Source organism: Entelurus aequoreus, linkage group LG03 (assembly GCF_033978785.1).
Source record: "Entelurus aequoreus isolate RoL-2023_Sb linkage group LG03, RoL_Eaeq_v1.1, whole genome shotgun sequence".
Taxonomy (NCBI): Eukaryota; Metazoa; Chordata; class Actinopteri; order Syngnathiformes; family Syngnathidae; genus Entelurus; species Entelurus aequoreus.
In genome coordinates, this window is record NC_084733.1 from 73,267,352 (window position 1) to 73,293,526 (window position 26,175).

Genomic DNA, 26,175 nt, shown 5'->3' on the forward strand with positions numbered 1-26,175 from the left:
GTGTGTGATATGCCGTAGATATTATGTGACTGCGCCGGCACGCAAAGGCAGTGTTTATTGACGCTCTGTACTTCCCCCTACGTCCGTGTACACAGCGGCGTTTTAAAAAGTCATAAATTTTGCTTTTTGAAACCGACACCAAAAATTTTGATACCGATAATTTCCGATAGTACATTTTAAAGCATTTTATCGCCGATAATATCGGACTGCCGATATGCCCTATATATATATATATAAAAGTCGCACTGGAGTATAAGTCGCATTTTTTGGGGAAATTTATTTGATAAAACCCAACACCAAGAATATACATTTGAAAGGCAATTTAAATAAATAAAGAATAGTGAACAACAGGCTGAATAAGTGTACGTTATATGACGCATAAATAACCAACTGAGAACGTGCCTGGTATGTTAACGTAACATATTATGGTAAGAGTCATTCAAATAACTATAACATTTAGAACATGCTATACGTTTACCAAACAATCTGTCACTCCTAATCGCTAAATCCCATGAAATCTTATACGTCTAGTCTCTTACATGAATGAGCTAAATAATATTATTTGATGTTTTACGGTAATGTGTTAATAATTTCACACATAAGTCGCTCCTGAGTATAAGTCGCACCCCCGGCCAAACTATGAAAAAAACTGTGACTTATAGTCCGAAAAATGCGGTATATTGATGCATGCTTGGTTAGGGTTTAAAGTCATATCTAACAATTGCGAGAATTACTTTTTACTGTCAATATCGACTACTGAGTTTCATTTTTTAATGATTTCTGCTGGTAGTGTGCCTCCGGATTTTTTCAATGAAAAAAAATGTGTCTTGGCTCAAAAAAGGTTGAAAAACACTGCTATATATGACAGACACACTCTGCTGTCATGTACTGTAGTGCAATATTTCTGAATCATAGGGCCCTATGATTGATTGATGATTTCTCAGCTGTGGTTCTATGGGCCGCAGCAGTACTCGTTGTAATACACTTTTCCACCACTTGTGGCCGTAATGACAATATCAAACACACAGATGAAGTCTGGAGCTAAAGTCATACAGAAGTTTGTTTAAGCGCAAAAAATATGACTAAAGTGGTGAAGCTGTATTTTATTATTTGCAGTTTAACTTTATTGACAGTTTAGTTAAGAAACATATTCATTATTATTGTATTTATTTTAGCACAACATATTTTTATGTAAATTTATTTTTTGTCAGTTAATTATGTGTACCTTCTTATGCAGTATATTTGGTTAGTACTTATTTTTCTAATCAGCCTGACCCAAGCCTAAGTTGTATGTGTTAAATATTCTTTGATATCATTTGACAAGGTTGTAAACTAAATATAATTATTGAACTTGAGTAAAATCAAGATGACTCATGAAGTGTTTACATATGAGTGGGCCCCAGTCCCTTCTGTAGTGGAAAAGTTGGGCCCCGAGGTTAAAAAAGTAAAGAACCTCTGCTGCAGAGGATTTTATATGCGCATGTTTGCATTATGGCATTATAAAAACAGCAGAGCGCTTATGTTATAAATAATAATAATACAGTAATACATATATATATATATATATATATATATATATATATATATATATATATATATATATATATATATATATATATATATATATATATATATATATATATATATATATATATGTGTGTATATATATATTTTTTTTAGGCATATTTTACAATTTTTTGGGGTCTAAATTAGGCCATAAAGCAATGGCTAATTAAACTGAAAATAGTATTACTACAGTAGTATTGGCCTCTAGATGAGACCAAAGCAGTCAGCGTGTGCTGTTCCATATCGTGGCCACTGATTGGCTCAGCCTCAGGCAGCATTACTATGTTGGATTAAATGATTTTAAAGGTGACTAAAGGGTGTTGCTTCATGTCTAGCGGGCTCTCATAATGTTGGAGTAACGTAATTAGAAGGTCTCGTAAACAGTTTTTCTATGCTCTACTTATAATTAGTGATTCCATTTATCGCAGTCAAGTCCAGAACCAATTAACAGCGATAAACATGGGACGACTGTAATACATTTTAATTAGTACTACTTTTCTCAAAACTCAAAGACACGTTACAATAAACAATAATAAACGCATAGAACTAATCGAATACAAAACAGAGAATAATACAGAAATAACAGTCATTTACTTAAAAAACAACAACAACATTGTACTGAATTAAGTGCAAGCATTCAAGATTAAAATCTAGATTTAGAAGGTGGGTTTTGGTATGAGTCTGGAAGGTGGACAGGTTAGAGAAGCTAAAGGCTCTGTCGCCCGAGGTCTGGTACAAAAATTATCTTAAAAAAATAGGGGGAGTGCATAAGTTATATCACAGGCGTCAAACTCAAATCTGTCCCGCCAAATTATTTTACGTGGCCCGTGAAAGCCTGGAAATAATATGCGTTAATAAAATGCTTAATCTGTTCTCACTAAATATATTTGTTCTTTCCCTTTTGACATTAAAAACTGTGTACTGCATGCAATTGCATATCTTTTAAAATTCAATATTATCAAAATCTAAATATTATATTATCACATATTCCAAAAATATTTTTTTGTTAAAATAAAGATAAATACTGTACTTAAATATCTGCTTGACTTATGATTTAAAAACAAATAATACAATTGTAGACTGTAAAATTGACAATAGATTTTACGGTTAAATTCCGCCGACTGAGTTTTTTTACCGTAAAATTGGTACTGTTTTTTTCCATATATAATAAGACACTAAAACATTAAAAAACAAACAAAAAAAACAATAAAACAAGATTTTACAGTAAAAAAAAACAAAAAAAAACTGGCAGCTCTGTTGCTTGAATTTTACCGCCAATAACAATTGTATTGATTTTCCATTCCATTCCATTTATTCAATTTTTTTAAATGCTACAAAAAACCCACTGCTTTTACTGTAAAATTCTGGTGACTGAGCTGCCAGTTTTTAGAGTAACATTTTAATATTTTTTTTGCTGCTTATGTAAAAAAATATATTGTTAATGTATTATATATATATATATATATATATATATATATATATATATATATATATATATATATATATATATATATATATATATATATATATATACCTTCTACCTTCCTAGTCACGTCCGTCGTGTCCTTGGGCAAGACACTTCACCCTTTGCCTCTGATGGCTGCTGGTTAGCGCCTTGCATGGCAGCTCCCGCCATCAGTGTGTGAATGGGTAAATGTGGAAATACTGTCAAAGCGCTTTGAGTACCTTGAAGGTAGAAAAGCGCTATACAAGTATAACCCATTTATCATTTATTATATATACATATATATATATATATATATATATATATATATATATATATATATATATATATATATATATATATATATATATATATATATATATATATATATATATATATATATATATATATATATACATATATATATACACATACATATATATATATACACTTATACATACTGTATATATATATACACATATACATGTACCGGTATATATATACACTTATACATACTGTATATATATACACATATACATGTATATATATATATATATATATATATATATTCATATATTACTCATTGTTAAAAGTGGCCCTCTGAGGGCAACCATAACTGCGATGTGGCCCTTAATGAAAACGAGTTTGACACCCCTGCGTTATATAGAGTCTTTGACTAATCATGTATGTCTACATATGAATCTGTGACTATATTAGCCACTATATCAAAGTCTTAGGTGCCACTGCATGTTTTTGCAACCCTCGAGAACACCTGATATTGGGTCCTTTCGTCTATTAATAGTGCTTGAGGGTCCCCTCAGACCCACATTCCTGTTGGGCCCCTGCCTTCTGCATAAATCAACAACCATGTCCAACTTCAAGAGTACAGAAATGTCGTGACACATGCCGATTGTGTCATTTGCAGCGTTATTGCTTAATGTCAGTCAGTGCAACCTCATGGAGCAAACTGGTTGTGTTCAGTTAAGAAAATGGAAATAACAGAGTACGGGTCTTTTTGGCCCTCAGGTAAATATGTCAGTCCAAACACTGCTCGCCACTGCTTGTCGCTGCATGACGACTTTCAGGCCCCAGGGTGCAGTGTCGTGTTACGCCACATTGTGTGGAAGAGTTTGGCTTGGCTTGCAAATGACTGCTTTAAGTGCAGCACAGCACCATTTGAAACCAGCTACTGCGTTTCTTAGGAACATTTTGACTCAAAAGTCAAACAAAACAAAATTAATAATAGTAAGAGTTTAATGTGTGGCTTTATTATGAAAGCTTTTTTTTGACACATAATTTTTTGAATTTGAATTTTGTGAACTGAATTTTTTTACATTAAATTATACAGACAAATTAATAAAATGTTCATTTGATGTAATTTCATAATTATATTAAATTTTCCAGAAGTGGGATTTACAGAATTTACAAGCAACAAATGATGCGCTGAATTTTAAAACACAGTATTTTAACGAATTGATTTTTCAAACAGACAAAATTTGCTCACAAATTTAACCAAATTATGCTGACTATTTCATTGAACAACAATTTGTGAGAAAAATGGTGTGCTTAAACATTCAGTGAATAAAAATGTATTCTAAAAATATTCAGTGCAGAAACCTTTCGGTAAATTAAATTAATTTATGAAATTTAACAAAATGAAATTGTAATGAAATTGCCATCATAATTTGATGTACTAATATTCAGTTCACAAAATTCTAATTTTGATTAAAAAATCAAACAAAAACAAAATTAATAATAGGATGTTAACTTGTGTCTATTACAAAAGCTTTTTTTGAACACTTTTGGGCAATTTTTGCATTTGAATCTTTTTAATAACATTTTTTAAATGAAATTATGATGACAACTTCATTGAATAAAAAATTGTGAGCAAAATGTGTGTTAAAAATGATGTTTGTGAAAATACAGTGTTTTTAAATTCGGTGTACAAAAATTCTGAGTAAAAATTTTAATTGTATAAAATTTCAGTGTTAAAAAAAAATGAAATGCGGAAAAAGCAGAAATATTTGTTGCTTCAAAAGTCAAGACTCACTTCTGGTAAATTAAGACTGAAGCAATCTATTCCGTCTCAGAAGCAGCCATTGAGGTGTCAAGTTGGAAGTTTTTACACTGAATTTTTACACACTGAAATTTTAACAAGCTGAAATTCTGCTTGGTAATTATTATTCATTGAAATTGTCAGCATAATTTGAAAAATTTAGTTAAAAAAATTCAAGCCCAAAATAAATTCAGCGTCCCAAAAAAGCTTTGGTAATGAAGACAGACTTTATAGTAATTTATATATTATTTTTTAAATCACTCCCTTTTTTTAGTGTAAACACATGGACTTGAATTTTAAAGCATGAGGAAAACCAAATGTGAACGAGTGACACTAATTTATTTAGAAATCAGCATCAGCTGCTTTGGCGTGTAAAACAAATTAAAATTCAAGTAAAATGAGCATTATACAAAACATTTCATACTCATTTTTGTATTTCCATTTAAGGCCTATTTGACTGCATTAGAGACTTTCAACAAGAAGAATGATAAAACAATGGCCGCTGTTACTGTACAAAATTCAGAACTCTGCTAAAATGTAGACTTTTTATGGAAGAATTCGGCATCTACGTTCCTTTGTCGACTCCCTTCAGTAGATGGTGATGGCTTTCGGTTCCACTGGTGGACCTTCCCATTGGTTAAATTCCAGCCTTCCCAGAGGGGTCGGGCTCGGCGAGGGCTGTGAAGCTGACGCGGTTGCCCCGCGGGTAGAATCCTTGCAGGACTCCCCCCACAACCACATCAGGGAGACCTGCAACAGACAGGTGGCGCTACAAGTCTGCTGCACGGACGTGGACGTGCAGACACCAGGGACATACCTGATGTGCGGTCGGACACGTACGGATCCTGGAAGAACCCCATCACTCGCTGATGCGGGAACTGGAAACTGAGGAAACGCTGACATTATTCACCATGTATTATAAACTTGTATAAAAGCATCGATCGGTCACTTGTAAATAATAAATAATATTAATAAAGTAAACAATCATTATTAAAGTAATCATTGCTGATAAGTAAGTCAAAGTAGCTAACTATATAACTAAGTAACTTAACTTGTAACTAAGTACATGTACAAAATGCGTTCTATATCATCCACATGTCATTTACCTGTAACTAAGTAAATAAGTACTACACCATTAACTCATAACTAAGTCAGGTAATAATGGATAATTTACCAATAAATAAAGTAGGAATAGGTCATTTATTTGCAAATAAGAACATAATTAACAGATAATGTACCTATAACCAAGTAAAAAGGTAATAGACTATTAACTGTACTTGTTACTAAGTAAAAAATGTAATAAACTGTGGTATGCGTACCACTAGTGCAGACCTGGGCAAAATACGGCCCATTAGGATTTTTAATCCGGTCCCCCCGAGCGTTCTACATACTTTTTTAGACCTTAACATCAAAACTGTCGCCGCCATTATGATGTGCAGTGCTGTTTTCAAATGACCGTAAGTCTTGAACTATAGAAAGTATTTCAATGGTTGAAATCGGCACTTTTGAGTGTTATACGAGTTATTACAGTAATCTACGTCACAGCAGCTCAGACCAGGAACAAAGCAGAGTGGGCGGGGTTTGTTTTCAGCGCAGCCAGACCGAAACGCATGTGTCAGGAAGAGATGTGGAAGCAAATTTTTACAAATTTCTGCATAAATGTGATGATATAGCATATTGTGGGTCTTTATTGCACTTTGCATTCATATTTTGCTGTTTGTTACATTTTTGTTGTCTTTTGCTTGATTGCAAAAGATGTCTATGGAGGAGCTGGTCTGAGAATTAAAAGAGGAGCGATGTTCATATGTTGTTAATATTCAGTGTTTTATTGTTCATAGATAATATTTTAAATCCCACTTACTTTATTTTAATGTACATTTTGGGTGTCCCATTCAGTAAAAAGCTGTAACATTTCCAGTACGTTATTTGAGGTGGTCTGTCATAGCTTTTTTAGAACTCTATCAGACATTGTGACTTTTGGTATTAGTGTTCCTGAAAAAAAGGGACCCAAACACACATACTGTACAGCAGATTTTTTCACAGCCAAATGTGTATATATCATGTATACACACATACACTTTGGCCCCCCAGACACATTTTTTCTCTCAATGTGGCCCCCCAGTGAAAATATTTGCCCAGCTCTGCACTGGTGGTATGCGGGCTCCATCTACTGGTACGCCAAAGGAGTCTGTAAATATGTAATGTACATGGAGTAGAATTGTTGATGATTTTTGGTAATTTTACAGTGGCCAAATTATTAAATAGACTTGTTAAATAACACCTCTGCCGTGTTTTTAAAGGCCTTCTGAAACCCACTACTACCGACCACGCAGTCTGATAGTTTATATATCAATGATGAAATCTTAACATTGCAACACATGCCAATACGGCCGGGTTAACTTATAAAGTGCAATTTTAAATTTCCCGCGAAACTTCCGGTTGAAAACGTCTATGTATGATGACGTTTGCGCGTGACGTCAATGGTTAAAACGGAAGTATTCGGACACATTGTATCTCAATACAAACAGCTCTGTTTTCATCGCAAAATTCCACAGTATTCTGGACATCTGTGTTGGTGAATCTTTTGCAATTTTTTTAATGAACAATGGAGACTGCAAAGAAGAAAGCTGTAGGTGGGATCGGTGTATTAGCGGCTGGCTGCAGCAACACAACCAGGAGGACTTTGAGGATAGCAGACGCGCTATCCGACGCTAACCGACGACCGCATCGATGATCGGGTGAAGTCCTTCGTTGCGCCGTCGATCGCTGGAACGCAGGTGAGCACGGGTGTTGATGAGCAGATGAGGGCTGGCTGGCGTAGGTGGAGCGCTAATGTTTTTATCATAGCTCTGACGAGGTCCCGTAGCTAAGTTAGCTTCAATGGCGTCGTTAGCAACAGCATTGCTAGGCTTCAACAGGCGGCACAGCACTAACCGTGTAGTTACAGGTCCAGTGTTTGGTTCGGTGTCTCCTGATAGTAGTATTGTTGATCTGCTGTCTATCCTTCCAGTCAGGGGCTTATTTATTTTGTTTCTATCTGCATTTAAGCACAATGCTATCACGCTAGCTCCGTAACTAAAGTGCTTCACCGATGTATTGTCGTGGAGATAAAAGTCACTGTGAATGTCTATTTTGCGTTCTCGACTCTCATTTTCAAGAGGATATAGTATCCGAGGTGGTTTAAAATACAAATGCGTGATCCACAATTCACTGATGTATTGTCGTGGAGATAAAAGTCACTGTGAATGTCCATTTCGCGTTCTCGACTCTCATTTTCAAGAGGATATAGTATCCGAGGTGGTTTAAAATGCAAATCCGTGATCCACAATAGAAAAAGGAGAAAGTGTGGAATCCAATGAGCCCTTTTACCCAAGTTACGGTCAGAGCGAAAAAAGATACGTCCTGCACTGCACTCTAGTCCTTCACTCTCACTTTCCTCATCCACGAATCTTTCATCCTCGCTCAAATTAATGGGGTAATCGTCGCTTTCTCGGTCTGAATCGCTCTCGCTGCTGGTGTTAACAATGGGGAAATGTAAGGAGCCCTTCAACCTGTGACGTCACGCTACTTCTGGTACAGGCAAGGCTTTTTTTTTATCAGCGACCAAAAGTTGCGAACTTTATCGTCGATGTTCTCTACTAAATACTTTCAGCAAAAATATGGCAATATCACGAAATGATCAAGTGTGACACATAAAATGGATCTGCTATCCCCGTTTAAATAAAAAAATGTCATTTCAGTAGGCCTTTAATGAATACTTGGGCCTACTACGCTAAAATATTTTATGTAAAGAAATAATATGTAACCAAGTAAATAGGTAATGTATCTGTAACTAAGTAAATAAGTGATAGGTAAGTTATCTGTAACTAAGTAATAAAAAAGTAACAGATAATTTACCAGTAACCAAATGATTGAGTCATTTATCTGTAACTAATGAAATAAGTAACAGGTAATTTACCTGTAACCAAGAAAATAGGTAATAGGTAATTTATCTGTAACAAGGTAATAGGTAATTTACATGTAATAAAGTAAATAGATAATATTGTAACTAAGTAATACAAAAGTAATAGCTAATTTATCTGTCACCAAGTGAATAGGTCATAGGTCAACTAAGTAAATAAGTACTTGGTAATTTCCATGTAACCAAGTAAATAGGTAATTTATCTGTACCTAAGTAATAACAAAGTAATAGCTAATATACCTGTAACCAAGTGAATAAGGTTATCTGTAACTAAGGAAATAAGTAATAGGTCATTTACCTGTAACCATGCAAGTGAATAGGTAATTTATCTGTAACAGAGTAACTAAGTAGTATAGGTAATTTACCTGTATATCATTTATCTGTAACTAAGTAAGAGGAAATGTATCTGTAACCAAGTAAATAGGTAATATGCAACTTATCTGTAACTAAGTAATACAAAAGTAGTAGCTAATTTACATGAAACCAAGTAAATAGGTAATTTATCGGTAATTAAGTAAATAAGTAATAGGTAATTTACTTGTAACCAAGTAAATAGGTAATATATAATTTATCTGTAACTAAATACGTACTAGGTAATGTATCTGTAACCAAGTAAATAGGTAATATGCAACTTATCTGTAACTAAGTAATACAAAAGTATTAGCTAATTTACCTAAAACCAAGAAAAAAGGTCATTTATCGGTAACTAAGGAAATAAGTAATAGGTAATTTACTTGTAACCAAGTAAATAGGTAATATATAATTTATCTGTAACTAAATACGCACTAGGTAATTTATCTGTAACCAAGTAAACAGGCAATTAATAAGTCATCTGTAATTAAGTAAATAAGTAATTGGTCATTTATTTGAAACCAAGCAAAATAGGCAATAGCTAATGTATCTGTAACTAAGTAAATAAGTAATAAGTAATTTACCTTGAACTAAAGTAAGGAAGCAAAAGACTATTCACTTGGTGCTAAGTAAAGTTGGTACAGATAATTTTATTACACACACACACACACACACATTATATATATATATATATATATATATATATATATATGTATATATATATATATATATATACATTAATATAAATAAAAAACTAAAGTATACAAGCAATAGAGTACAATGTTTGTAACTAAGTGAATAATTAATTGACCATTTAATTGTAAATAAGTAAAAAAGTAATAGATTATTTCCTTGTAGCTAAGCAAACAAGTAATAGATCATTTAATAGAAGGTATCGGTAAGTATATAACGGTTATGGTATAATTTTATTTAAACATGAAAACAAATACAATATGATACATCACATATTTCTTCCAGTTTCTCCTTACATGTCCAAAAAGGCGTAGGAAAAAGCAGTTTATTTAATCCTAACTCTTATCCAATTTCCAGCAATTTCTAACACATTCGTTTAGACTTAAACTGTGACACCAACAGTAGATAAATAAGTAAATAAATGAAAAATAAATAAATAAGGTTTTCAAAAATAAATAGTTAAGTAAGTTGTGATTTGCATAATGAAACGAATAATATTTTTTGGAAACAAGGTTCAAAATGTTTATCAGGATTCTTTTTTTTCCATTTGTAAACACTTTGAGTTTGAACAGTTTCTTAATCTGGATCATATTATTAGTGCTTTGTTTGACTTTATGCTTAACTCATTTCACGCACACTGATATGCTAAAGGTCTTAAGTGCTGTATGTGCATACAAATGGTTAAAATTAGATTTTTCCATTAGATTTTATTTCTCCCCTTTTGTTGAGAGGAATTGTTGGATAGCAGAGTATAGTTTACTATAGTTTTCACTTAGTTGTCAGTAGGTAAAATCGTATAAATTAAGTATATTTCCTTATAGTTAAGCAAATAAGTAATAAATCATCACGTGGTAATAATGAATAAGTACTAGATGTAGTTGTCAGTAGGTAAATTAGTAATAGATCAAATAGAATGTCAATATATATGATAATATATGTTTTACCCGTACTCCTGACTGTCCAGGTCATCAAGCGATCTGAAATCAAGACAAGTAAGTAAAAATTAATAATCAAAAGCAGAAATAATTGAAAAGACAACAATGTCAGCTAAAGGAGTACAGCCTTGTTGTGTAGCCCACAATAAAAATCATCAATATGATTGATTGGTCTTACTCCATGCTGCTCATCTTGTTGCCGGGGTGATAATGTTTGACATGGAGGAAGTCCAACAGCTCCTGCGGCACGTCTTCATATGCGTAGATGATGTCCTGCACACAAAACGTGACATCACTGACACTATACAAACTACAGAACACCACGATATATCCCGCCAGGCATCCTCTCATATAAGTCATTTTAAAATGTTTCCCTTTAGTTGTGGAAAATGTTGTCCTGCGGAGTTACCTGAATGTAATCCTCCAGCTCCTGCATCCTCTGCTGCAGAGGTTTGGTCCTCAGATTAGGACCCCTTTTACACGGGAAATCAGGAGTCTGGATGATCTTCCTGAGCTGAAAATTCAAAATAAAAATGATTACATTCTTTCAAAATGTATCATATACAGTACAGGCCAAAAGTTTGGACACACTTTCTCCTCATTCAATGCGTTTTCTTTATTTTCATGACTATTTACATTGTAGATTGTCACTGAAGGCATCAAAACTATGAATGAACACATGTGGAGTTATGTACTTAACAAAAAAAGGGGAAATAACTGAAAACATGTTTTGTATTCTAGTTTCTTCAAAATAGCCGCCCTTTGCTCGGACTACTGCTTTGCACACTCTTGGCGTTCTCTGGATGAGCTTCAAGCACACCTGTGAAGTGAAAACCATTTCAGGTGACTACCTCTTGAAGCTCATCGAGAGAATGCCAAGAGTGTGCAAAAAAGTAATTAGAGCAAAGGGTGGCTATTTTGAAGAAACTAGAATATAAAACATGTTTCAGTTATTTCACCTTTTTTTGTTACGTACATAACTCCACATGTGTTCATTCATAGTTTTGATGCCTTCAGTGACAATCTACAATGTAAATAGTCATGAAAATATAGAAAATGCATTGAATGAGAAGGTGTGTCCAAACTTTTGGCCTGTACTGTATGTCATAATCTGATGATGGTTTTCTCCATGGTTTCAGGAACACACTTTTCTGTGCAGAGTCTGGAATTCGCTCTTTCTTCTCAGCACAAAATGTTTCCTCTCGTTGAACAGCACTTCAACTCGGAAGAGCTGAAAACACAACAAAATGAAATTTTTTATAAATTACATAGTTTCCATGTAAAATTGAAATATGTAGTGAGATTTCGAATCTTATTTTCAGCGATTCTTAATCAAATCGTTACACCCAAGAATCGAATCGTATGGTGCCCAAAGATTCACAGCCCTAGCAAAGACTGAATAGTCAGAATATCGCGGGAAAAAAGTTGTAATACTACGAGAAGTTCAAATAGTGCGAGAAAAAAAGTAATTCTAAACAAGAAAAATCGTAACCTAATGACAAAGTCGTGAAGCTAGGTGAAGTCATAATATTGTGAGATAAAAAAAAGTCGTAAAATTGCAAGTTCACGAGAAGTCAGAATGCTGCGAGAAAAGTCGAAATGTTATCAGAATAGATATGAATATTATATGGTATGTTTTGTCTCGCAAATAAACATATCAAGTTATGGCAGTGAAGTCGCAAAGTTATAAGAATAAAGTTGTAAAGTTACGATAAGTCAGCATGTTGGGAGAAGAAACTAGTATATTTAGGTAAAACAATAGTTATAAAAGAATAGAACATGTTTTGACAGCAAATGTTAAGTAACATAAGTAAAGTTTTGGTTGTAAATTTGCAAAATTACAAAAAGTAAGAGAAATGTTTTAATTTTACGAAAACAAAGTTGTAAAGTGTCGAGTAAAACGTTGCGATGTTGCAAAAAGATAGTTGTAAAGTCAGGAGAAGTCAGAATGTTGCGAGAAATGACGACATGTTATCAGAAAAGCTACTAATATTGTATCATAAGTTTTGTCACACTAACACGTTGTAAAGTTATGGCAGTGAAGTCGCAAAGTTGCAAGAATACAGTTGGAAAGTTACGATAAGTCACATTATTGTGAGAAAAAAGTACAGGTAAAAGAATAGTTAATGTCATATAATAGAATAGTGGTAGCAAAGTTGCAAGGTTACGAGAAAAAAGTCACAAAATAAATGAGGAAATAAGTCTAATAAAAATTGCAAAGTCAATAAAAGTTAGAAAAAGTTGTTCTGTCAAAAAAACGAAGTTGTACAGTTATGAAAAAAGTTATGAGTAATAAGTTGCATAGTTGCAAAAATATAATTGTAAAATTACGAGAAATCAGAATATAGCGAGAAAAGACGACATTTTTCCAGAATAGCTAATATTATAATATAATATAAGTTTTGTCACAATAATTAAGTTGTGGAGTTACGAGAAGTCAGAATGTTGGGAGAAAAAAAGTTGTATAGGTAAAAGAAGTTAATATTATATAATAAAATAAGTTTTGACAGCAAATGTTAAGTCAAAGAAGTTACATTTTGGTAGTAAAGTTGCAATGTTACATGAATAAAGTCAAAATATAACAAATAAAAAGTCGAAAAAAGTGAGAAAAAGTAGGAAATTGTGGTATTTCTTTATTTTTATTTTCTTTTTTTTTGTCATAAAGAAATACAATCATGTGTGCTTATGGACTGTATCCCTGCAGACTGTATTGATCTACATTGATATATAATGTCGGAACCAGAAATATTAATAACAGAAAGAAACAACCCTTTTGTGCAAATGAGTGTGAATGAGTGTAAATGGGTGAGGGAGGTTTTTTGGATTGGTGCACTAATTGTAAGTGTATCTTGTGTTTTTTATGTTGATTTAATAATTTAAAAAAAAAACTATATATTTTTTTTAAATTTATTGTGCGGCCCGGTACCAATCGATCCACGGACCGGTACCGGGCCGCAGCCCGGTGGTTGGGGACCATTGATATATATGATCTTCAAGAAAAAGTAGTCATGGTACAAGAATTAAGTTGGTTAAGGGGCGGTATAGCTCGGTTGGTAGAGCGGCCGTGCCAGCAACTTGAGGGTTGCGGGTTCGATCCCCGCTTCCGCCATCCTAGTCACTGCCGTTGTGTCCTTGGGCAAGACACTTTACCCACCTGCTCCCAGTGCCACCCACACTGGTTTAAATGTAACTTAGATATTGGGTTTCACAATGTAAAGCGCTTTGAGTCACTTGAGAAAAAGCGCTATATAAATGTAATTCACTTCACACACTTCACACAGTTGTGAAATTAGAACTTTGCGAGGCGGAAAAAAAGTTAATTTTATCAAAAAGTTGCAAAAATAAAATATTCCTTACAAACATAATTTAAAAAAATTAATGCAAAGAGATCAATGTTGTAAATTAAGAACAATAATATCGTTAGAATAAGTAAATGCTCACAGAAAATATTTGCAATACCACTTACAAGGATGAAGCTGTAAAACAATGAGTCTTCAGGTCCCGAGAACAAAGTAAGAATGTTTACGGAGAAAAAAATTATTCAATTTAAGAGTTTCAAACCAACGAACCGTTGTTTTACAAAAGGTGTCCTGAACGCAACACACAACCTGAGAAAGCGTGCTGGCCCCGCCCCCTTTCCCAGGTGCCCACGTTTGTTTATTTCCGTCTCAATTCAACAACAGCAAACGCACGACTGTCAAAAAATAAGCGACAAAATAAATGAAAAGAAAGACGCCAAAAGCGGAGGAATAGAACAATCTTACCTTAGTGGACTTGTTTGCAAGACCACTTACAATAATGAAGCTGTAAAGGAATGACTCCTAAGGTCACGAGAGCAAATTAAAAATGTTACGGGGAAAAAATAATCAACCTTAAGCGTTTCAAACCAACAAAAGGGTATTTTACGGAGGTGTCTTGAACGCAACGCCCGTCATCTGACAACCTGAGAAAGCGTGCTTGCCCCGCCCCCTTTCCAGGTGCCCACTTTTCTTTATTTCCGTCTCAATTCAACAACAGCGAACGCACGAATGTCAACAAATAAACGACAAAATAAATGAAAGGAAAGACGCCAACAGCGGAGAAGTAAAACATTCTTACCTTTTTGGACTTTCCTGACTCGTCCACTTCCGTCTCCATGGATGGAATGGTTACTCGGATCATCGGCAGTCCTGTTCTCAAGTCACCGGCAGTCAACCAAAAGTTCTGCGGCGTCTAAAAAGCCTTTTTAACTCTCCGGTGACAGTGAGACCTTCGTGAGTGTCCGCTGCAGACTGTCACCGTGTAACCGGGAAGTGAAAGCACACCGCGGAGGTTGTGTAGCAGCAGCCGTCAGGAAATTTGGAGCTCCACCTTCACGCTAATTGGACAGTGGGAAACATCCGGGACATTCAAGGTGCAGCGTTAACATTATTATAACATTATCTAGCTAGCCCACTGCTCTTATAATACAATAATGCCATATCTAATTAATAATAACATTTATCCCACAATTTAAATGAATATGTCGCGTTTAAAGTGTATATGTGAAAGCACACAAGAGTCTCTCACTTCCTAGTGAAAACACAACAATTGGTTCTGAAACAGGATGTGAACCTGTTGGACTTTAGGATGTGCACACACTATTTAAAAGTTGTGTTTAAATACATTTAACTTGCTTAGTTATCGCTTGAGTTGGAAACATTAAAACACTCTTAACTGCCATATATATTTTTTTTTAATAATGAAAATTTTTTTGGACATTTTTTTCATTCTGTGCTGCTTCTTGACAACATATGTATTGAAATAGCCACAGTAGGGATGTAAAGATTACTAATATAATGAAACATCATGGTAAAATTTCAGATGGTTTGTATGTTACAGAAGCAGCCAGCTTGTCTCGGCCATGTGCTTTTAGCTCAGTAGCTAGCGTGCTTTTGAGGTCATGAGGTTTACATTCACCCTCCTAAACCTCACTCTCATCCGGGTTACTTCTGTTTTGTTTTCATAAGGCGGTGCTATATTTTAATACTTTTACCAGTGACATCACTATTTAAAATTTTCTCTCACCCAAAAAACTAGCATTTGAACAATACTTACAAGAAATACACAAATACTAAGAATAAAATGCAGGAAAAGATACCAAAAGTATAAATGCAACTAGAATAAAAATGAGGAAATAATATAAAATGTGGGTACAAAATTTATGTGTGTAAGCTTTACCTACTTGGGCAGCACGGTGGAACAGGGGTTAGTGCATGTGCCTCACAATACGAAGGTCCTGAGTAGTCCGGAGTTCAATCCCGGGCTTGGGATCTTTCTGTGTGGAGTTTGCATGTTCTCCCTGTGACTGTGTGGGCTTCCTCCCACCTCCAAAAACATGCACCTGGGGATAGGTTGATTGGCAACACTAAATTGGCCCTAGTGTGTGAATGTGAGTGTGAATGTTGTCTGTCTATCTGTGTAGGCCCTGTGATGAGGTGGCAACTTCGCCTTCCGCCCGAATGCAGCTGAGATAGGCTCAAGCACCCCCCGCGACCCCGAAAGGTACAAGCTGTAGAAAATGGATGGATGGAATGGAAAATTTACATACTTATATCAGAACAATGAACAAGAAAAGGGAATACATAAATAAATAAATACAATACAAAATAAATAAAAAATATAAATTTTTTTAGATATTTAAATACTATTTAGAATATATACATATATATATATATACATATATATATATATACATATATATATATACATATATATATATATATATATATATATATATATATATATATATATACATATATATATATATACATATATATATATATATATATATATATATATATATATATATATACATATATATAAACATATATACACATGTATGTATATTTTAATAATATATAAATTATACATTTTCAAATGTATTATTTAATAATATATAAATTATATTTTTCAAACATATATATAGATAGTACATACATATATATATATACATATACATATACACATACACACATACAGTATATATATTATATATATATATATATATATATATATATATGTATATATATATATACATATACATTTATATATATATATATATATGAGAATGTCTCATCGTCTAGTAGTGTGGGCAATTGCCAATGCCGTATCTGCATGAGCATTAAAAAAAACAAACCCAAACGAACAGCTCAAAACTGGGAATCTGTTGTCATTGTTCACTTAAAAAGAGCCATTCAAAAGACTCGGTTCGTTCACGAAGGTCACATCTATACGAGTGACACTGAGAGAAGCCACTTGCAGGCTGATCGCTTGCTAGCTTACAAGCAAACATGAATGCAAGACACACTAACAATTAAAAAATACAATTTGGTAAAAAGATGTCAGTGCGTGTGAAAGTTCCTTTTGAGCACATCCAAGAATACCATAATAATTTTAATCGTAATAACTTTGGTCACAAAAGCCATGATATGAAATTGTATTATCGTTACATCCCAAAGTCACAGCATTACCAAATCTAAGTCCTTTGCCTACAAAAAGCTGAGTCCTATCAGGCCTACAGCCCTAGCAGCTAAAAAGTGCACAGAAAGGTAGCGGCTCGGAATTACATGAAAGTCTGCATCTTTACAGCATCTCTCAGAAAACAAATTGACTCTATAAATAGTCAGGGACAACCAAGTCCTTTGTCCACTAACCAGTCGGCGCCTAGCTAGGTAGCTAACATAACAGTGTACATCTTCAACCAGTGTTGCTTTGTGTCAAACAAACAGATGAACTCTAAATAACCAAATCAAAGTACTTGGTGCACAAAAAGCTGCTCATACTGGCTTAGAGGTCCAGAATATACAAAACCCAAAACCAGTGAAGTTGGCATGTTGTGTAAATCGTAAATAAAAACAGAATACAATGATTTGCAAATCCTTTTCAACTTATATTCAATTGAATGGACTGCAAAGACAAGATATTTAATGTTGGAACTGAGAAACTTTTTGTTGTTGTTGCAAATAATCATTAACTTAGAATTTAATGGCAGCAACACATTGCAAAAAAGTTGGCACGGGGGTATTTTTACCACTGTGTTACATGGCCTTTCCTTTTAACAACACTCAGTAAACATTTGGGAACTGAGGAGACCAATTTTTGGAATTATTTCCCATACTTGCTTGATGAGGCTTCATATTGCGCCACACATTTTCAATGGGAGACAGGTCTGGTCAGGCCAGTCTAGTACCCACACTCTAACTACGAAGCCACGCTGTTGTAACACGTGCAGAATGTGGCTTGGCATTGTTTTGCTGAAATAAGCAGGGGCGTCCATGAAAAAGACGTTGCGTTGATGGCAACATATGTTGCTCCAAAACCTGTATGTACCTTTCAGCATTAATGGTGCCTTCACATATGTGTAAGTTACCCATGCCCTCGGCACTAATACACCCCCATACTATCACAGATGCTGGCTTTTCAACTTTGCGCCTATAACAGATGGTTCTTTTCCTCTTTGGTCCGGAGGACACGACATCCACAGTTTCCAAAAACAATTTAAAATGTGGACTCGTCAGACCACGGAACACTTTTCTACTTTGCATCAGTCCATCTTAGATGAGCTCGGGCCCAGCGAAGCCAGCGGCATTTTTGGGTGTTGTTGATAAATGGCTTTGGCTTTGCATAGTAGAGTTTTAACTTGCACTTACAGATGTCGCGACGAACTGTAGTTACTGACAGTGGTTTTCTGAAGTGTTTCTGAGCCCATTTGGTGATATCCTTTACACACTGATGTTTGTTTTTGATGCAGTACCGCCTGAGGGATCAAAGGTAACGGGCATTCCATGTTATGTGCAGTGATTTCTCCAGATTCTCTGAACCTTTTGATGATATTACGGACCGTAGATGGTGAAATCGCTAAATTCCCTGTAATAGCTCGTTGAGAAATGTTGTTAAACTGCTCGACAATTTGCTCACGCATTTGTTCACAAAGTGGTGACCCTCGCCCCATCCTTGTTTGTGAATGACTGAGCATTTCATGGAAGCTGCTTTTATACCCAATCATGGCACCCACCTGTTCCCAATTAGCCTGTTCACCTGTGGGATGTTCCAAATAAGTGTTTGATGAGCATTCCTTAACTTTCTCAGTCTTTTTGCCACTTGTGCCAGCTTTTTTGAAACCTGTTGCAGGCATCACATTCGATATCAGCTAATATTTGCAAAAAATAAAAGTTTTCCAGTTCGAACGTTAAGTATCTTGTCTTTGCAGTCTATTCAATTGACTGTAGGTTGAAAATGATTTGCGAATGAATGTATTTTGTTTTTATTTACGATGTACACAACGTGCCAACTTCACTGGTTTTGTGTTTTGTAAAACGTGAACAACATTTTTTGAAACTTTGACGAGCTGTAAGGCTCGTACAAGTACATGTTTTCCATGCGTCTGGGTGTGAAATAGTTTAGCTGAGGAATGCAAGGACAAGTGTGTTTGTGATGAGTAGACAGAGCAGCTGCCTTGCTCGCAGTGAAAGGAAGCGCTGTCAGCCATGAATAATCACGTTAGCCAGCTTGCACATTCCTGCACTGTACAAACATTTGCCTCCCTCTTGTTTACCGCCACAACAGCTCACGGTGTGACACAAAATAAGAATGTTTTTTTTAAATGTCTGAATGTAGCGTTATTATCTGTGTAAAGGCAGCATTTTTGTTCTGGATCACATCAGGTTGTAATGTTGCGACACACTGCGTAGGTCACATATAAAATATTAACTCGAGGTGGAGTCGCCAAAGTGAACCAGATCCTCCAGATTTGGCACCTAGATGGAAAAAAACAGAAACGATAATGAATGAATGTATGGTAAAATAAAACAATCGATTCCAGGGTCAAACTGTGGTGTGAAAATACAAACATGATGAACTGAGATAAAGGTCATGCCGGCATCGTTACCTTCTTGCCCGGCCCTACACTCAGGTTTTTTATCTTGTAGAAGGTCACTTTTCCACTTGTGTCTCCGACCACAACGCAGTCCGTCCCTTTGGCGAAAAGCAGGGTGGTGATGCAGACGCCCGGTTCTGCCTCTTGCACGATAACCGGGTCTTGCCTAAAGGGAGAGACGCAAACAGTTTATAAGTCTGCTCCCAAACGGCTGGAAATGCACACCAAAGTACGTACACTCCTCATACTGCACTGAGCTTTTTTTTATTGTGTCTTCTTAAGGGACAGTACTATGGAAAGTAAACTTGGAGATACTTTAGAGTAGTCCGTGTATAGCTTGTATAGCAGTATAGATTTACTGTGTGTGAACATGAGTCAACACGCAGCCATTTTTTACCAAATCGCTGGCAAAATTATGTTGGAATGAATGTTTCTCCTAAGTGAGCTCTACAGTGCCGGCAGCACTCATGCACCATGGTTAACTGTAAGGCAAGGAACAATTATCTTGCCACTCACTTGTGTTGCCACCTTTTATGACAATATTGAAAAAACAAAACAAAACAAAAAAGTCAGTAAATCTATACAACTTTACACACTGTACACTACTCCAAAATATATCAAGGTTTACTTTTTTAAATATTCCATCCATCCATCCATTTTCTACCGAAGGCCCTTTTGGGGTAGCGGGGGATGCTGGAGCCTATCTCAGCTGCTTTCGGGCGGAAGGCGGGGTAAACCCTGGACAAGTCGCCAGCTCATCACAAGACCAACACAGATAGACAGACAACATTCACACTCACATTCACACACTAGGGCCAATTTAGTGTTGCCAATCAACCTATCCCCAGGTGCATGTCTTTGGAGGTGGGAGGAAGTCGGAGTACCCGGAGGGAACCCACGCAGTCACGGGGAGAACATGCAAACTCCACACAGAAAGATCCCGAGCCCGGGATTGAACCCAGGACTACTCAGGACCTTCGTATTGTGAGGCACATGCACTAACCCCTGTTCCACCGTGCTGCCTACATCAAATTTCTATAGCACTTTTTTCAAAGATGCCAATATGAACGGTTTATTACATTACAAGGCTTTTTTTTAAAAACATTTTATTAAAGCAATACCCATAAAATCGCTTTGAAAATACTGTCATGTTCCCTCTTCCTGTCTTTTAAAACATTTTAATATTCACATTTTTTACCCTTGTAAGAATGTCAAAATGAACTGCAGCTCCCCGGTGCTGGCAGCACTCGTGCGCCATGCTTGACTGTAGGCCAGACATTCTTCTCTTGCTACTCGCTAGACAATACCAGTTGCGCGTTGACCCATTTTCAATGAATAGTAAAATCTATACGGCTATGCAGGCTGTACACTGACTATTTTAAAATATATCCAAGTTAGCTTTGGTTATGCTAAAATAGAAGGGTGCAATTGAAGGCAAAGAGGAAAAGTGTGATGATAACCATAGAGCTGTAAAGTGAACCTGAGCAGTTCAGTAAAATGTAATGCATGACACTTATATAGCACTTTTTAGGTACTCAAAGATGCCAACATCAACTATAGGATATATGACAAGGCATTTTTTATAATTAAAGCACTACCCATAAAAGGCCACTCAATGACATTATCGATTTGCAAATAACTTCCTGTCCCCTCTTCGTGTCTTTTTTAAAGTTTTAATATTCACATTTTTACACTTGTAAGAATGTCAAAATTAACCGCGGCTCCCCGATGATGTCAGCACTCGTGCACCACGCTTGACTGTAGGCCAGCCACTTTTATCTTGCTACTTACTTGCTTTGCTAGCTATCTAGACAATAACAGTTGTGTGTTGTCGACTCATTTTCACATTTAAAAAATAAAAAAGCCACCATAAAAGGGTACCTACGATGGAAAGGAGGAAAAGTGTGATGATAACCATAGAACTGGAACTCGCACATGAGCAGTTCAGTACAGTGTAATATTAGTACAGGACTTTTATGTAGCGCTTTCCTTAGGTACTCAAAGATGCCAATATGAACTGTTTATTAAATAACTATAATAAAAATAAATAAATAAACAAATAAAATAAAATAATACAATAAAAAAAATAAAAAAATTAAATTAAAATTAAAATAAAATATACAGTATATATATATATATATATATATATATATATATATATATATATATATATATATATATATAAATACATATATATATATATATGTATATATATATATATATGTATATATATATATATATATATATATATTAGAGTTATTTAATATTTATGTATTTATATTTATTTAATTTAAAAAAAAATTACAAATAAAAAATAAATAAATTAATTAATTTTAAAATATATATATATATATATATATATATATATATATATATATATATATATATATATATATATATATATATATATATATATATATATATATATATACATACATACAGGTAAAAGCCAGTAAATTAGAATATTTTGAAAAACTTGATTTATTTCAGTAATTGCATTCAAAAGGTGTAACTTGTACATTATATTTATTCATTGCACACAGACTGATGCATTCAAATGTTTATTTCATTTAATTTTGATGATTTGAAGTGGCAACAAATGAAAATCCAAAATTCCGTGTGTCACAAAATTAGAATATTACTTAAGGCTAATACAAAAAAGGGATTTTTAGAAATGTTGGCCAACTGAAAAGTATGAAAATGAAAAAATATGAGCATGTACAATACTCAATACTTGGTTGGAGCTCCTTTTGCCTCAATTACTGCGTTAATGCGGCGTGGCATGGAGTCGATGAGTTTCTGGCACTGCTCAGGTGTTATGAGAGCCCAGGTTGCTCTGATAGTGGCCTTCAACTCTTCTGCGTTTTTGGGTCTGGCATTCTGCATCTTCCTTTTCACAATACCCCACAGATTTTCTATGGGGCTAAGGTCAGGGGAGTTGGCGGGCCAATTTAGAACAGAAATACCATGGTCCGTAAACCAGGCACGGGTAGAATTTTGCGCTGTGTGCAGGCGCCAAGTCCTGTTGGAACTTGAAATCTCCATCTCCATAGAGCAGGTCAGCAGCAGGAAGCATGAAGTGCTCTAAAACTTGCTGGTAGACGGCTGCGTTGACCCTGGATCTCAGGAAACAGAGTGGACCGACACCAGCAGATGACATGGCACCCCAAACCATCACTGATGGTGGAAACTTTACACTAGACTTCAGGCAACGTGGATCCTGTGCCTCTCCTGTCTTCCTCCAGACTCTGGGACCTCGATTCCCAAAGGAAATGCAAAATTTGCTTTCGTCAGAAAACATGACTTTGGACCACTCAGCAGCAGTCCAGCTCTTTTTTTCCTTAGCCCAGGTGAGACGCTTTTCGCGCTGTTTCTTGGTCAACAGTGGCTTGACACGAGGTATGCGGCAGTTGAAACCCATGTCTTTCAAGCGTCTCTTGGTGGTGGATCTTGAAGCACTGACTCCAGCAGCTGTCCACTCCTTCTGAATCTCCCCCACATTTTTGAATGGGTTTTTTTTCACAATCTTGACCAGGGCGCGGTGATCCCTATCGCTTGTACACTTTTTCTGACCACAGTTTTTCCTTCCCTTTGCCTCTCCATTAATGTGTTTGGACACAGAGCTCTGAGAACAGCCAGCCTCTTCAGCAATAACCTTTTGTGTCTTTCCCTCCTTGTGCAATGTGTCGATGGTTGCCTTTTGGACAGCTGTCAAATCTGAAGTCTTCCCCATGTTTGTGTAGGCTTCAGAACTGGACTGAGAGACCATTTAAAGCCCTTTGCAGGTGTTTTGAGTTAATCAGCTGATTAGTTTGTGGCACAAGGTGTCTTCAAAATTTAACCCTAACACAATATTCTAATTTTGTGACACACAGAATTTTGGATTTTCATTTGTTGCCACTTCAAATCATCAAAATTAAATGAAATAAACATTTGAATGCATCAGTCTGTGTGCAATGAATAAATATAATGTACAAGTTACACCTTTTGAATGCAATTACTGAAATAAATCAAGTTTTTCAAAATATTCTAATTTACTGGCTTTTACCTGTATGTATGTATGTATATATATATATATATATATATATATATATATATATATATATATATATATATATATATATATATATATATATATATATATATAATATAATTTTTTAAAAATTAAAAACTCATTAAAAGGCCACTCTGTGACATTTTCGCTTTGCAAATACTTTTCTGTCCCCTTAAGTTTTAATGATCACATTTTTACACTTGTAAGAGTGTTATCATGAACCGCAGCTTGCCGCTGCTGGCAGCACTCGTGCACCATGCTTGACTATCTTGCTACCCACTGGTGTTGTTAGCTATTTAGACAAATAACGGTTGTGTGTTGACTAATTTTTAATGGATAGTAAATCTATACTGCTATACAAGCTGTACACGGACTACTCTAAAATATATCCAAGTTGACTTTCTACAGTATTGTTCCTTGCCATGATGGACTGTGCGATACCGTACGTCTGCGGAGACTCACACAGATGCGTTCAGGTCCCAGATCTCCAGCTGTTGCTCGTTGATGGCGGCGAAGACGGACGGCCAAAGCGGGGACCACCTGGCAGACAGCACGGGAGTCTGGATGGAGGTGAAGCCTGTCACGGGGGTCAGGCAGTCCTCCTTCCACAGCTGGATGGTCCAGTCCGACGAGCAGCTCAGGAACAGGTCGGGACTGAACGGGGACCATTCGACGGAGTTCACAGAGCACTAGGAGTGTTGGGGGGGGGGACGTGAGCATACACAGTAGTCAACGTAGTGCTGGATGCTGACTTACCAGGTGTTTCTGATAAATAGCCAGGTAGTGATGATGGTTGGAGACGGAGCACTTGTGGATGACCCCTTCACACGTGCCGGCCAGGTAGATGGTAGGATCCTGACGGGTGCAACGATATCATTTAATTCCGCGTAAAAAAAATAGCAACGGTATTCCTGAGCACATGGTTGCAGCCTCAATTTACCATGGGATGAAAATCCAGACAAAGACCAGGCGTTGCCGTGGACACCAGAATATCTTCTTTCTTTCTCTTGTTCCCATCGGACTTCTTGAAGCCATCTTGGATTCTCCTCAGCTCCAGCATGTCTGGGATGATTAACACAACGTAAACGCTCCAATTGACGCCTCTATTCAGTTCACAACTCAGTCTCCTATAGTGGTCTATAAAGGCCAATAACCGACGGGGGCTCTAACTAACGCTAGGTAGGGATGGGTACCTTTCACATTTGAATTGATACGGTATCGATTCCCTGGTACCAATTTACGGTGCATATGTTTTAAAAAATGATCAAATCTAAAATTGTCTTATTACAGTGAGCTGATTATAACTGAGCTGTCCAGTTGTTTGTTTAAACCTAAAATCATGGATTTTGATGCTTGGCGCCATCTTGGAAGTATTCTAACGTCTCTTATATTGTCATGCTGACGTTTTTAGCCAGCTGTTCAGCTAATTTTGTATGTTAAATTCAAAATTAGTGCATTTTAATACTTGCCGCTATCTTAGAAGTACATTAACTTGTATGTAATCATCTATGTAACCAAGCAAGCTAATGTTAGCATGCTAACGTTTTATGCTATTTCACCTTTTTTTGTTAAGTACATAACTCCACATGTGTTCATTCATAGTTTTGATGCCTTCAGTGACAATCTACAATGTAAATAGTCATGAAAAAAAAAAAACCCGCATTGAATGAGAAGGTGTGTCCAAACTTTTAGCCTGTACTGTATATAGCCTATACATGTATATGTGTACATATTGAATTAACATAATGGATAAAAAATTAATAATTAAATATTAGAATTATGTAAAAGTTTGACTCTTACCTTGTTTACTTCCTTGATGACCTCCTTAAAGTTTTATAATCAATCAGAAATATCAAGCAGCTAAAATAATTTTAATAATAATAAAATAATAATTGTAATTTAATTTTTTTTATATTATCCACATAATATTTTTTTTTTTCGCTCCATGAGTAGGGAAGGTTGCTTAGATTGGGTCATACACTGAGAGTAAATGCTGTGCTGTATTCACTTCAATACAAAATTCATGGTAGTTAGCCTGATTTACTCACGTTGTCCACAATATGGCGGCAAATTTGCGGCCATCAGATTGTCAAATACTTAAAATTAATTGAAAAACACAGCGCAGGCCAGATTCCTTTTTAAATTTATGACGTCTGGGCTGTAGTTTGGACATTCGCGGTCTACAATGCCTTTCTCCTGTACGGGTCCAAAACATGGCC

At 35.5% G+C, this 26,175-nt stretch overlaps 2 protein-coding genes across 3 annotated transcripts in view; both read right to left on the reverse strand.

Annotated features, from left to right (window-relative positions):
• Positions 1-5,386: 5,386 nt before the first annotated feature.
• snx22 (sorting nexin 22) lies at positions 5,387-16,349 on the reverse strand. 2 transcript variants are annotated; one of them, XM_062040658.1, is made up of 8 exons: positions 16,210-16,349; positions 15,105-15,363; positions 12,154-12,237; positions 11,416-11,520; positions 11,185-11,279; positions 11,016-11,048; positions 5,884-5,951; positions 5,387-5,816 (listed from the first exon to the last, which is right to left on the reverse strand). In XM_062040658.1, the coding sequence occupies exons 2-8, from the start codon at positions 15,165-15,167 to the stop codon at positions 5,704-5,706; spliced, it is 561 nt and encodes a 186-aa protein (XP_061896642.1). In that variant the 5' UTR covers positions 15,168-15,363; positions 16,210-16,349; the 3' UTR covers positions 5,387-5,703. The 2 variants fall into 2 exon arrangements, with proteins under 2 accessions (XP_061896642.1, XP_061896641.1); XM_062040657.1 differs by lacking the exon at positions 16,210-16,349 and having other exon boundaries at positions 15,105-15,402.
• Positions 16,350-19,286: 2,937 nt separating this feature from the next.
• dnai4 (dynein axonemal intermediate chain 4) overlaps positions 19,287-26,175 on the reverse strand; it is a 26,878-nt gene continuing 19,989 nt past the window's right edge. The window contains 5 exon segments of the mRNA XM_062042719.1: positions 19,287-19,783; positions 19,915-20,068; positions 24,419-24,645; positions 24,713-24,811; positions 24,897-25,018. Coding sequence (XP_061898703.1) covers positions 19,733-19,783; positions 19,915-20,068; positions 24,419-24,645; positions 24,713-24,811; positions 24,897-25,018 — 653 coding nt within the window. The 3' untranslated portion in view covers positions 19,287-19,732.

Excerpts from the sequence above, each read along its gene's own strand:
- snx22 (XM_062040658.1), bottom strand. The coding sequence starts at position 15,167 with ATGATCCGAGTAACCATTCCATCCATGGAGACGGAAGTGGACGAGTCA. Across the intron at positions 11,049-11,184 it reads AACAAGATGAGCAGCATGGA|ATCGCTTGATGACCTGGACA; the intron begins GTAAGACCAATC and ends TCTTGATTTCAG. Across the intron at positions 5,952-11,015 it reads CTGGACAGTCAGGAGTACGG|TTTCCAGTTCCCGCATCAGC; the intron begins GTAAAACATATA and ends GCGTTTCCTCAG.